Source organism: Caloenas nicobarica, chromosome 13, assembly GCF_036013445.1.
Source record: "Caloenas nicobarica isolate bCalNic1 chromosome 13, bCalNic1.hap1, whole genome shotgun sequence".
Lineage (NCBI taxonomy): Eukaryota > Metazoa > Chordata > Aves > Columbiformes > Columbidae > Caloenas > Caloenas nicobarica.
In genome coordinates this window covers 8,066,936-8,081,830 of record NC_088257.1, presented here as the reverse complement: position 1 = coordinate 8,081,830, position 14,895 = coordinate 8,066,936, and the positions used below count along the sequence as shown (strand labels likewise).

General features: G+C 42.2%; 1 protein-coding gene across 1 annotated transcript in view; it reads right to left on the bottom strand.

Moving 5' to 3' along the window:
* Positions 1-14,895, bottom strand: part of ADAMTS2 (ADAM metallopeptidase with thrombospondin type 1 motif 2) — a 186,331-nt gene that overhangs the window by 57,773 nt on the left and 113,663 nt on the right. The window contains exon 4 of the mRNA XM_065643858.1: positions 2,555-2,757. Coding sequence (XP_065499930.1) covers positions 2,555-2,757 — 203 coding nt within the window. The remainder of the gene's footprint in view (positions 1-2,554; positions 2,758-14,895) is intronic.

Here is a 14,895-nt window from a genome sequence, read left to right as displayed (position 1 = left end):
TGTTTACTGCCTTGTTACTGTACGAAGCTAATTGATGACATCCATAAAACCACCAGAGTACACACAATCTGATGGTTATGGTAAGATCTTCCATCCGATTTAAAAATACAGCTGGAATTTTTTGTAGCTCTCTCTTCTTTTTCAGCCATGATTGGACCTATGCATTTCTTTAGAAACATACTGTCTATATGTGACTGCTAACAGCTGGGCATCCCAAGGCTTTTCATATTGGGCCCATTTTCTAAAACAAACAAGCAAACAAACAAAACCCCACCACAGCTACTTAGGGAGGTAGAAGAGAGGACAACGGGAGACTCACTGTGCAAATTTCAGCAAAGGACACCAAAGCAATGGCCTACACAGAAATACCCCTTGCACCCATCTAGCAATGAGGACAAGAGCTGGAGGAGCTGGCAGCTGGAGTTCCACTGCCAAGGGGAAGCAGAAGGAGATGTTCTGTGTTGTGATGTCCCTCAACACAACACGGGTCCCCAGCATCACCTGGTATCTGCAGTAACAAACTCCTCTACACTGGAGCAATGCTTGGACAGCTGGAAAAAGAACTGGTTACCGTCACATGAATCAAATACAGTCTCTAGCAACCAGCCAAGTTTTGAGGAAGGGAAGAACAGGACCACACTGATGAGTGCCAAAGGCTACCCAGAGCCTCCTTGAGAGGCCTTGTGGACTTCAAACAGCTCCTCACATCTTGGACATAAGGCAAGGGACAGTCCCCAAAAGACATGTTTCTACCTCAGATCTCCCAACAGAACAACTACTGCCTTTGCCAAGAGCTGCTACAGCCCTCTGGTTACACAGGCTGCACTTTCTAAACCACTTGCACAGACAGCATGCTTCAGAGTTGTTATTTCTTACAATTTGTGTGTTGGGTGGTTTGCTAAAATTAGGAAAAACTATCTTCCAGAGCTGGAACATTTATGGCTTCTTTACCATTACTGTATATTTTAATTCTTAAAAATAGATTTAAGTGACATGCTAAGTAGAGAGTCCTGTTTAATCTATTTCAGCCTCTTTGCCACATTCCCGGTTTGGCCTGTTTGGCTTGTTAATTTAGAGATATATAAAACCATATGTTTCACTGTAGACTTTGTTTTAAGCCTCAGAGGAAACAAACCACACAAATAAATGAAATTCACTATATCATTTTTGTTAGAATATATGTATTTACATCCATCAGAGCAGACACTAAGTACCCTATAACTCTAATGTTAGTGCAAGTTTTTAACTATTTACAATACTGTTATAAAGAGTCAGTGCAACTGAATTCATGTCACACAAGGGATTTTCTTAAATTGTATTCCATGGTGACATTCTACACATTGTTGAAATAATGTAATAAAGAAAGAAAAAAACAAACTTCATAATTAAAAAAATATATCTTGGAAAAAAATACATCCCAAGCAAATGTACCCAATAGCCCGAATTTCTGTCCACACATCTGCCTCTATGGCTTGTACTGCCAAGAAGTCACCTGCAGACGTTCATTCTCTTGACATGACTGTAAACTTCAGCAGTCACACTCTATTTGTCAAAACGGAACAGTTCTACAACTTTTTACTCAACAATATTTCACTAAGAACATACATTCACTGAATTCAAAGTTTTTACAGAAGAGTGTTTTATTGAGACAAGACTCCTGCTCTGAATGAGAATGAAGAAAGTCAACTCCGAAAGAGTTGCCTATGAATGGGGCTACACTCACTTCCAATTTTTGGCCAGAAGAATAAAACGTATTTTGATTTTGATCTATAATAGAGATGATTTTTCAAACTTGATTCTTTTCCCACAAAATAGAGTTCTTGCTTACTGACCAGGGTACTGGAGGGCTGCTGTGTCTGCTGCACTGATCTTTAGAAAGAAAAAATGGTTCTTTCAAATATAATATTCTCCAGTGTCTCCTTTCATCACCAGTACACTATATAGTCTGTTGCACAGACAATGTTTCTGAAGATTAAATATTTAACTAAGGAAACCTAAAGATGTCAGTCATGGAGCAAATACTAAATCAATTTAAGAAAGTTCAGTGATATAGTGCATAACATTTTGCTGCAGGGTGAACAAGGAGTAGGTAGGTGGCCTGGGACCTAAAGTAGTTGTTGAGGAATCAAAGAATTTAACTGAGTAGTTTTTAAAATGTATAAGCCAATTGAAGTTTCTAATAGAACCTTATTTGAAGACAGTTCCCCAAACCATGTTTTTCAGCAGGGAGCTCAGGTTAAGGGAATATCACCTAAAACATAATGACTACCAAGAATCTGAGCCCCTGACCCTGTGCGCTCATCCACCAAAGCCCATAAGCAGAACTGTGAACATTTTAAATGGTGCACAGCCAGCTTCTTGCTTGGCCCTTTTTTTCTTCTTTTCTGTCTCCCCTTTTGTTTTTTTTCTGGATGTGGCCTGGATTTTCCTCCTAGAGTTATTTTATCTCCTGCCATGAGGCAAACCTGTTGTATCTTATTCAAATGGCTAAACCAACCTCTATTCAGTTCCTTTCAGCGCCTTCCCCCAGTGCAGTTAGCGGGGTTGTACTCACAATATTCATCAGGGTCAGCAGGTACTTCTGAACATGTTCTTTCCCATGGAATTGAACAACTGAGTCATCAACCCCCAGAAGGACTTCAATGTTGTAATCATCGTCCGTCGCGTGCCTTCGATAGCGCTGCCTCGATCTGTGCACCCGGTCTTCAATAAAGCTCAACGCGCTGTCGAGACTGTCCAAATTGGTGAGGTTAGCTGCTGAAATCAAACAGACAAACGAGTTATCAACCAAGAGAGGTTCAGGCTCAGGTCTCAGCTAAACTGGTATAAATTGGAAGCAGCAGCATTTGCTACGTTCTGTGTTAGTTTCACTTAATGTCAATTAAAAATGACCTAAATGAGAGAGAAATCTGACCCAAGAGATTTTTACTTTGCAAAGTAAAAGCAACACTTTCTTCAAAGTCATATTGCATAATAAATACAAGGCCAAAAGGACAGTAAGTCATATCAATGTCTTGATGAGAAGAATGGAGCTGTTTGCAGTAAAAGACTTGTTGCTTAAAAGGGGTCTTGTGCTGCCAAGGATATCCTGCACAGCAGAACCACAATAAAAGACAGACATCGCATTTCAAAATCTGATCTTAGTGCCCACAGAAACTTATTTCAAGTCAAGTGCAGCTGCCAATATAACTTTTTTATATCCGGCCAAGTAGTAACAAACCAATCCCTCCTGCTTCAATACATTATTTCCTAGATACACACATGTAATTCAACAATGATGACATGGATCCTCTTTATCATTACAATTTAGGAACACATTCTAGATATTAAATGAATTCATTTATAACTACATTCACAATTCTTTTAACAGCTTTTCATCCTTCATTCTCTATTTGTCATGTCACTTTGCATTATTGTATGTCAAAGACCAATCCATCAGGCACAACAGTAGCCAACTTTATTACTAACGATTTCTAATAGTCTCTGTGATATGAAAAGTATGTTCTCTGACAGGACGGGATACAGTTAATGTGGAACCTGTGTACTAAAAATTAACATGACAATATGGAATCTTGACATTTCACTCTGTAGAGTAACAATTATTAGCATTAATATCATTAATATCATTTGCACTACAAGAGACCTGAAAACCCCAACTGGAATCTCTTGATTTCGGAGAATGTCAGGAAAAAGACTTGCTCAGAGGTGAAGAAAGGCAGCGAGAGCTCTGTGGATTGATAAAAGGCTCCCGGTTTAGTTCACAGAAACATAACAGAAAGCAAAGGGAGGAAGCTAAAGCCATCTCCTTCAAAGCAGAAATAAGAAACAAGTCTTGGAAATGCTACAAAAGTGGATTCTCCATCTTCATTTATTGAAGTTCTCACATCAAAACTGGCTGCTTGGGAAGGGATGAATGAGTCACCAGATCACTGGGCTCATTACGAGAACATCTGTGCTCTTGCCTCTAGACAGTGGCCTCGGGCTGCCATTTCAGCAGGTCCTGGGCAACGTGCAGCCTGAGGAGAGCTGCCGGCAGCTCCCTGCCACGGTGACAGCAACATTCCAACCTCTACAGCCTCGGGCTGCCAGGAGGGACGCACAGCCAGCCCCACCGCAGCGTCCCTTACTGCCTCATGCTTCAGGCTGTGCCTTGTGTGCTGAGATGCCTGTCTCTGAGCACCCTAGAAGAAACCTCCAGTCGAAGGACAGTCCCTGAAAGACTCATTTACCCCAGCAGCATTTTACCATTTCTCCACCAAGCTCCAAGGACGTGTTTGTCACAAGACGCACAGCTGCAGGCCACCGCAGAGCTGCCCTTGCTCACCGGATAGACAGAAGGCCCTGTGCCGTGGTCCTACATTCCCATGGAGCCACAACGCCCTTCTCCTGGGAGGGCAGCATTTATTGTGACTAATAAGCAGAAACACCATGTTCTCGCTGCCAGCCTTAAGGCTTCCAGCAGCTTCTGCTCCTGGGGCTGTAAGTTTTTTAAATTATTCTGGTCAGAATCCATGATTCGGCATGAAAATTCACTCTTCACGCAGAGCCCAGCTGTCACTCTCAGGTTAACCGTGCAGTGATGGAGAGAGTTCTTTATCAGGGCTCAAAACCAGCAGCCAGCTCCAGCCCCACTCATGGTCCACTCCACTGGGAAAGCTTCAGTGTCAATTCTTGTTAGCACCCAGAATCAGTTACCTAGCCATCGGTGCAGTCTCTGGGGATTCACTAGGGGATTGTGGCGCAATCATATATTCATGATTTATAAAGCAAATCACAGTTACTGTAAAATTTGACAAGAAATCTTAAAAACTCTCTAGAAAAGTGAGACTAGACTGGCAGGGGCTGCAGGTTGTGTCGTCTCTCTGCTGCTCGCAAAACCCGACAGTAATGAGCAGCAAGGCCAATGCTATCGGAGCCGCTACTGCAGGCCAGCAGTGCTGGGCAGGCGGGGAGAGCCCCAGCCCTGTGCTGCGGCTGCAGACGGGCAGCTCTGCTGTTGATTTTGGTGGAGAGTCGGCTGTCAAGGTATCTAGAGGTTTTGTGCTTTCATTTCTTTCCTTTATGTGTCAAAGTCAAACTAACTCTTTGTGCGGTATTTTTATTCCTGCTGTGAGTAAATCAGCCAGAGGCAAATTGCGATCCTACCATCCTGCATTAACCACCCTGCAGTGCAAACTGCCTGTGCTCCCTCTTTGCTCCTCACTTCATCACTGTCACATTATAGCCCTCACAGTCCTGCCAGCTCCTGAGAAAAGTTATCAGGACATTCCCTGGGAGGCATCTCACTGCCAGCGGGTGCCAACCAACCACTTTAAATTGGTGGGCACTGGTACCTCTGAGGCACTGACCCGATGTGCTTCCCAGCAGAGACCAAGCCACACCAGCTCCAGCTGGCGCTGGAATCATCCCAAGACCAGCAGCACAGCTCAAAACTTTTACAACAGTAGCTTCAAGATTTTTGGTTCATGTCCAGCTTCCCACCAAGTGTTCTTTCCCGGAGGCTCTCACGGGACAGCCAGGGCTGCCTCCACACACGGCCTGACCACACACCGCACGGACTCCTCCTCCGGCACCGCTCTGACGCTTGGATGATGAATTGTTGGATTTGTTGGCCGATGCTGTGTTATACCCACATCGTATTTGCTCCCAAACGACGGTTACATCCACATCAAATTAATACCTGTATCTTTCTGCAGAGGAAGTGAAACAAAGTTGCCTCTATAGTAAATGAGAAATCTGTCATGTTTTGGCATCTCAACTGTCCTTACTTAACATCAGTAGCTCTGTGGTATCATTGTACTGCTAACGATATGCTAGAAAAGCTCAAGAGAAAAACTTGAAGAACTAAATAAGAGACTAAACTTCTCCTTCACATTTTCCATGTTATCTTCCTTCTGATCACTCCTGCGCTTAGCACAAAAGTCATCTCAAGCTGCACTGTGTTTTACTAAATCATCTCAAGACCTCTCCATCAGATGTTAATTTTCAGCAACTTTTGCCAAATCAGTGCATCAGCCACTAATTATTGGTGCCAACTTTGTTCTCCGTCTCCCAAGAGCAGACACTTGGCATTTGCAGGGACTAACAAGAGCCTGTGTTGAAACCTTCTCCTTGCTCCAGTCAAGAAAAATTCACATTTGCGAAAATTAACCACCGAGAAACAAGGTTGTGTATTTTTCTTGTGCTGCGCATCCAGAATAAATCAGAATGACAGCAGCACTGTAACAATTCACCCCAAAATCCTGCAAAAAACGTTCTTTTTTCTAAATCCACGTAAAAAATCGTTGATACTTCAGTGGTTTTCTCCTAACACTGAAGACCTTCTTCCAGTGAAGGAATAAAAAGTGCCCAAGTTGTCGATAGAAGGGAAACCTGTGCTTCTGGCTTAAGCATAAGATCAGAAGCCAGGCAGCCTGGCTGGTGCTCCGGCCCCCGAAACAGCCTTTCCCCTGGGTGCCGGGAGATGCAGAAGGCAGCCAACGGCTGGGCAGCAAAACTGCCGAGAAACAAGCATGTGCACAATCCCGTTTGATGCTGCAGCCTGGAGTTTTTCTGGGTGTCTTTCATTTCTGCTTGCAGTTAACACAGGCGAGTGATTCTAACCACTCCTAAGGCAGCAAAGTCCTAGTTGTTTGCTGACTCAAGAACCAATGTCCATAGCTGTGACAGCCCCAATGATGCATTAATATATGTAGAGTACATCAAAACCGAAAGAGGAAAGGTCTTTATACCACGCAGGTGCAAATTGCTTACAGCATTGTATGTCATACAAGACCCCTCTGCACTGCTGCCTTCTCCTGAGCATTGTGCGATATCCCCTATCTTACCTAAACCATTCCACTTATGAGTCTCGTATTTCACTTCTTGTATCCGGGCTCTACCTGAGCTCCCATGCCCACTGGGACCAGAGGTGTGAACACCCAGTACCATGGTAGCATCATGCAGCCTGGGTCCCGTCTCCATCTTTAGGACAGGGAAAATTCACATTGACACAAACATCAGGTTTGTCTTTGCAGGTCTTCAGAAGAATTCTGCATCTGTGACAGTTTGGGATATCTGACATCACCTTATTTTCTTGGAATTTTTTGCTTTGCTCATCAATCTTTGATATCATGTGCTTTACAGAAGCCTCACTACATGGCATCTTCTGATTCTGCCTTACCCATCGCAGCAGGCAAAGCTCAGACAGATGCTGTGAGTTACTGAAGCATGAACACACTGCCTGCCACGAAAACCGCCTGTGTTTTCTGTCACTCCCTTCAGGACATCCACCAAAAGTACAGTTGCTGGCTTGTGATCCTGTTTTGTTTTTTCATGACCCCTTTCAAAAAGGCTCAGGGAAACACGGCTGCACCTACAGTTCTTCAAGAGTCCCTTATGAAGCTACTGCACTTAAACAGTCCCAGCTTTGGGGCTCCCCAATCTCACAGCAGCAATATTGTCCTAAAAAAGCAGTTTCTGATTTTTTTACCTCCTCTTTCTGACAGGGGGAAGGGGACTTTCTGGCAAGCCCAGAGCAGGGACCAGGACAGGCAGCTGGGAGACTGAACTGCTGTCGTGTTCACAGCCATCATCTGCAGCTTGTCAGCACAGCAGCTTGCTGGAATTTCTGTTCAAACACGAGCGTGCAGCATTCAGACCAGCCAGCCACCATTTCAAATGCAGCTGGTTTGCTTTTGCGGACACTCCATCTGTCATGGCAGGAGCAGACAAACACCTGAGCCGACTGCTGAGCACCTTCTCTGCCGCCTCACCAGGATGAGCTCTTCTGACTCGCTGGTTTGCTGCTGATCTCCATTCCTGGGACACGCTCCTGAAGGGACTTCAAGCTTCCCATTCCTTCATGTGGCTTGCTGCAAACCACCAGCTTTTTTGGCTTGGGTTTGGCTCTGTTTGTTTGGGGTTTTTTTGTTGTTTGTTTGGGGTTTATTTTATTTTATTTTTGGTGGTGTTTTTGTGTGTGTGTGTGTTTGTTGGTTTGGTTTCTTTCCTCTCTCACTTGGTGCTGCAGAGGCAGGAGGAATGGGCTGTGTGGCAGGGATGCAGGAGGAGACAGGGAGGACTTTGCTCTCAGCTTCCCACTGCTCGAGTACATCTGCACCTCTGGAAAAGTACCCAATTGCCTCAACAGCTTGACAAAGAGCCTCTCTTTTGGGAATTGCACTTTAAGTCACAAGTTATATTTCTGTAATGCTCCCTGCCACTCGGATGCTGTAGGCTTCTGTTGTGTCTGTCCTCCGTGATCAACTGACTCCTCAATTAGACCCTAATTAGCCAGTTCATGTATTCTACCAAAATCCTCATTTGTCTTCCATGGTAAATTGAAGCCCAACCCACGGAGGTCAGAAGCAACAATGAAGTCAACAAATCTTGCTCTTTATCCCTTGGCAATTATTTCTCCCATATTTAAGTTCCTCAGTTTGAGGTTTTGTTATTCATTCCAGTTGCACACAATCATGATTGTGTTTTCTCTGTTGCTAATCAATAGTTCCTCCGGTTTCAAATTTTTTTAAAAAACTCAATTCTGCTTGTTTTACAGCCATGCTCACCTTCCTTTCTGCTTTCTGTTTTGTTTTCCAAATGTCCTCTATTTGCCTTTCTTCTCCTCCTTAACCATCCTGCTCAGCTACGTTGGTCTTCCATAATTTATAAATCCCTTCCCCATGCTACAGTCTGCATTTGGACCCTTCCACCATAGATCATTCATAAAAAACTGGGTAAATCCAGAAAGGTGAATTAAAACAGAAGAGAGGCTCTGTGAGATGAAAGTAAATTGAAAGTGGTCTAAAGAAGAGAGGGAAATCACACAGAGAGCATTGGGCACACGATACAAAGTCATCCCTGTTTAAAAAGCAACCCCAGGAGGACATTGTCTCAACACACTTTTAACTTGGAGCTCAGTTCTCACAGGATTCTTGTGATTTCTTGAATCACAGGTTAACACAGCAGCTGCTACTTGGTGAATCTTTAACCAAGAGCAATTATTGCAGCAGAACTCTTTTTGGGTGTGTGTTCCATGTTCAAATTCCTCCTCTTCCACTTTTTTATATAAACCAAAAGCAAGACCACACTAGTATTCTAAAGACCAGGCATGCACCAGGCATCCTCGCTGAGGTTACATATCCTCGTCGTGCCCTTATCTGTGAAGAAGCAGTAATTTAAAATGAAACTTTTGGGATGCATGCTTTGCTAACCATATCATCTCATTATGAGCTCCTTGCCTCTTAATTTAATGCTGTTTCTAGCCAAATCAAATTTTAACACAGAGCCTGCTCCACCTTTCATCTGTCCAGGGCAGTTTGCCATGGTGTCGGGGTAAGCTGGGCTGGGCTCTCAAAAATAGGTCTTGAACTGCAGCTGCAAGAGGGCCAGTAGATATGGCAGCTGAATTCTTGCTGGAATGCTCTGGTCATGGCATTTGAAATCAGGAGGAGTTCAAAGTAGTTAACTGTATTTCAAATAGTGTACATTTGGGCCTTTATAGAGCAATTCTTGTAAACTTCTTGGGGCAGGACAATTGTCCCATATTTGCAGAACAAATGCACATTCCTGCTAACACACAGGCACAATCACCGTTCCGCGTCTTTCTTGTCACCAATGCAACAGCACAGTGACTTTAAATTTCAGAAACTGCTCAAGTGCCTGCCTGAATCAGAGTTATAAAGAAAAATGAAGTTGAAAATGACCAAAGTAGCAAAATTGAGGAGAACTTTCAAAACTGAAAAAAAAAATCATCTTTTCCAAAGGATAAACCAATTAGTGCAGTGACAATGGGCAGGTGGACACTGTGGCAAAGGGCCAGGCAAGAGGCACTAAGAATAACCACAGCTAGATGTTGCCAAGGAGATATTTTCTGGCACATCACAACAAAGAGAAAAGGTATTACAATACTAAAAAGAAAAGTTGAAAACTAAATTGATCTCATCAGGGCCACTGTCACACAATGAATAACCTAAAGATGAGACATAATTGCACTGTTAAAAGATTAAGTGAGAGCAAGGTAATAGAATACCCTAGGCTAAAACTTTTTTCTTTTTTTCTTTTTTTTTTTCAAAATGGTGAAACATATTGTGTTACAATTTTAACATAATAGTCAAAATACAACATAATAGTCAAAAAGGGGAAATGAAAGGAATGGCAAACCAGCCAGGCAAACCAATCTGTGTGACCTGGTTGAAATTGAGCTTTTTGAGAACTGAAGATAAAGTTTTTCCAACAGGAAAACTTATCCTTTGGAAAATTTTCGCCTATCAACCTTACTAATGCAAACACAGGTTTCACAATTTAGCACCAAATAATGAATGAGCAAGTTGTTTTTAACTCAGTGCTTAAAAACAAGCTCAAAAAGGGACAAAAAAGCACTACTCTGTGGACAATTAATTTATGGGCCAACTTCTAAGTTTCACTGACTTAATTGATTGCATCTGGGAAATGCTTATCTTGCAAATATTTGGCAAGTCATTGTAAACTGGCCTGTACCACAGAGCCTGTGACTTGCAAAACATGTTGCCTGATTTACCACATCCCAGCAGTTTCCAGAGCCCGGCGCTGCCCCAGGAGCCCCTGCAAAGCGGGCTCAGTGCTCCCTAGCTCATTTGCAGCTAATGCATAATTAATTAAACTGCAGAGTTCAGCCACGTCTCCACACAGGCACCCGGCGTAGAGCCACAAGTCCACAAAGCTGTAGGAGCCCCAGAGGTGCCACCTGAGGTCCCAAAGGCAGATACCTTCTCCCTTCATTTTGAGCAGAGGATCAGGATCTGACCCACACTTACTGTCCCCGACCAGGCTTTAACGAGGTGTTTATGGGCTGAGTCCAAGTCTGCCACCAAGATACTTGAACATCCAATCCATATTCCAAGCATGATTAAATTACAGCAAATTAGCACATTAAGTGAGCTGCCTAGCTGACCCCCTGGCTTTCCAGGTGACACATCTAACAACCTCACTCGCATTTTTAACAGAATGAAATGCCAAACCATAGTACAGGACTTGAATAACAACAGGTTACAGGGGACGGCAGTTGCCTTTCCATAAGCCAACTGTTCTGCAAAAAAGGGAAATTAAGTTTAATTACAGTTTAACAAACATTAGAAAACACACAAGTTGTTTGCTTATTTTGTTGTTGTTGTTGTTGTTTTGATTTTGTTTTTAAAAAAGGGTCAAATTCCTAGCCAGGGCAGGGAGGCTGGGAAGAAAGAGAAACGACAAAGGAATAAATACAATAACAACACACTATTGGAAATACTATTGAAAAATAATGGCTGAAGCAAATATGCATGTCTCCAATGCTTTTTAGCCCTAACTGCAGAACAACAAATCTTGCCTTTTGGTAACATTTAAAGTGGAATTATTCCATCCTTTTAAAAGGGGAGCTGTTTTCTTAAGTATAAAGACTCACAAAGTTGTAAATGATCCAATTAAATGTTTTCATTGCCAAGTATAACAAACATAGTCAAAATCTCATCAGTGTAAATAATGTATCACACAAATGACAAGGCAAACAGCTCCTGTCCTTCTATATAATCGTAATGATCTTTTAATTAGACAAAGTAAACGGTCTACTTGTTTCACCTTGTAAAGAAAAGCACAGAAGAAAGTTTTCCAAACTGTAAGGTGAAGATTATGTGAAACTTGAACCACCTTGAAGTTCAACCAACTTCTTGTACATCTCAGAATATTACGCCAGAAATCAGCAGTCGGTCAGGAAAAAAAAAAAAGTTAATTTGAGTTTCACAAGAAGAAAACATCATCCAGGCAGTCTGAGCAATGGCAGCGCGATGTACGACACCTTGGCTACTTACACTTGCAGGATTCGAAGCAGAGAAAGAAGGACTTATAATTTTACCGATGTTTTGAAAATATCCTTGTTGCTAAATCTGCTTGGACTTTCTGCAATAACAAAACCAGCTGCAATTGATTAGAGACTGTAAGAAAGACAAAGCTAAGCTGGAGGACACAGGAATTTCTTAAACTTCAAAATGACAGGAAAAAGCCCTGAAAGAGAGAAGCAGTCTCTGCTCCAGTGAAAGCGCATGAGGTTTATTCCCAAGGCATTTCAAAATCAAGGGCAAAGGCTTCTTTTGTCATTTGTACAAGAGCTCTGAATCTGTCAGGCCCTACAAAAGGCAAACTGCTAAACACTGCCCTCCCTATTGCGTGTGTGGGTGGGAGACAGGATCCCAGAGACAACGGCCGAGAAGAGATGCTTCCAAACGCAGCATTTTTCCCAAGCATATACCAGGGATGGAGAGAGCGGGGAGGAAGCTGGATGGATGCACGGATACCAAAACCCTCTGGGGAGGAGGCAAGTCAAGAGGCAGAAGTAAGAACAACACAAATGCAAAAGAGGAAAATGAAAAGAAATCGTGGTCGGTCTTTCTGCTGCAGTTCCTCATCTCCTCTAAGAACACAAAGCCGGGACTTGCTCCCACCTCCCGCTCCCCAGCCCCGAGAGCTGCAGCCTGGGAACAGCCTCGGGGCATCAGAGCCTGGGTGTGCGGGGCACCCAGCTCCCGCGGGCTGGGATTCAGCGTTTCTTTTTCAAGATCAATTTAGCACTAATATCTGTGGGCTTTAGAGGGATTAGAGGCAGGACATCATGCAGTTGTTTGGTCTTCTGGCAGGTCCGAGATATTTTTAATTCTTTTTGTGTCAAATGTACTTGAATACTCTTTTTTTTTTTTAAGTGAAGAAATAAACAAATCATTTCAGTTCATCTGAAATCACATTTTACTCATTGGATATGAAATCAAGCACTTCAAGTCCCAATGCAGGGACTCGTTTGAAAATACAAAATATCTCAAGAGAAAGAAGGGAAATGTTTGTTGGGGTTTTTTTTTTTTTCAAACCCACTGGCATGAACTCAGTCAATACCTTCAGGGTTTTTCTTTATCTGTATGAAGGTCAGTGAAAATTCAGTGTCTTCTATAACCAATAAAAATTTAACCCAACTCAACTACAAGTACCAGGACTAAAAAGAGTTTCCATTTGCCTCTTTCCACCACTTATTCCCCTTCCTCCAAAGGAACGATCATCATTTTAGGACCTCTGTATTTTCATTGGGTTATTCACGTACTATTGATATGCAAGTTGTGCTCAGTGCTGTCTGACTTGTCCTTCAGATTGGCTTCCAGCCTAATCAAACTGAGGTCGTTTCTCTGTTAAATGAGATGTAGCTGGCAGGATGTGATGCTCTTTGGCAGGCAACAGAGAACTCTCCTATAGGGACAAATCAGACCCACCACACCTCAAAACAAAAGCCTCTCAATAACTATGTAGCAAGGGATTTCTCTCCTGCATTAAAGTCAGTATCATCTTTATCGGTGTAGATAAGGCATAAAGCGGTCATAAATTGCATTTGTGTTCACTTTGCAGCGTGTTGTAATATTGCTTTAGTATTAATGACGACTCTGCTCTTGCTACAGAGAATGAAATCAGACTTTGAAAAGGGAACGTACAAGGTCTAGTAAGAAGGGCTGGGAAGCCTTTTACATATATATGTAAAAATACATACACATATACATATATATGCACACATACACAGCTGTATACACACTCACATATTAAATAATAAATGTGTGTCTATATACACACACACGATAACTGCTAAAATGAAAAAACTCTCCTTTTAACAAGGTATAATTGTGGTTGGAGGATTGGTGGACAATTCACTTAGCTAACATTTCTATTAGAAACGTTTTTAAAAGGAGTCAAATATATTGGAAAACGATCAGAAACAACAGCAAATTGAGATATTCAATTTTAAAAAATTCAATTAAATTCTCACTAAATGGTGCTAACCCAAGCTGATGCTAAAAAGGCCAGACAAGTCAATGGTTCTTAGAGAAACAGTAGAAGCTCTTAAGGGTAAAACCAGACAGTTGCTGCAAAGCTTCAAGCAGAAGCTTCAAGTAGTTTCTGCCTCCTGAACTGGAACAGTGTATAAAAACTGTTTAGCCTCTAACCCGTCACTTTTGGAGGGTAAATGGGAAATGTCAAAGCTGACACCGAAATAACCTTTCAGCTTGCCTTAAAAAGCAGTTGCTAGAGTAATCAAGAAGTTAACTGAGAGCTCTGCTGAGTAAAGGCTACCAGTGATTAACACCTTCTGCCCAAAACGGGTAAAAACGAAGTCACTCGAGATCTGAGTTTCTGCAGTGGGTTATGGGTTTTATCCAAATACTGGACTGTGATTAGTTGAATTTTATCATCTGTTTCTACCTAGTTAAAAATTTGCTACCTAGCTGCTCGTAGTTTACTTGATTCTAAAAAAAGCTTGTGATCAGTCAAACAATGAACACTGGAAGAAGTGGAACAAATACAAAAACCTTCCACAAATCATTGTCTGTAACACCATAGTTTAACTTTCATTCTAGTAACCAAAAGGTACATCCATCTTCTTTATTATTCAAAGAAACCTAAATGTTTAGATAAAAATACTGATCAAACAAAACCTGAAAATATTAATTATTAATGCATACTGTGTTAATAGAAGTAGTAACACGGTCCCATTATTTGAAGTCAGAACACATTGTATCCTTTTTCACTTCTTGTTGAGCAAAAAGCTGTTCAAGAGAGAAATTCTTTGTACTTTCCCATTACCGCAAAGAGAAGTCTACACAACAAAACAGCAAAGCTAAACACTACAGTTCTATTGAACCATGCAATCAGAAAAAGACATGAAAGTACCAATAACGAGTCTGCTTGGCTTTGGTGCCCTGGAAGGTCCCACAAGTCCCAAACAGACATTTTGGACTTGTAGGACTCTCCGCATGATCTTCTGCAGTGTGGGAACTGGACACGTATTTATTGAACTGACACTAATCAATACCCACCACTTTCTCACTGGCTTCTGCCTTATTAGAAAAATTATATCAAGAGCTGCTACTGTCC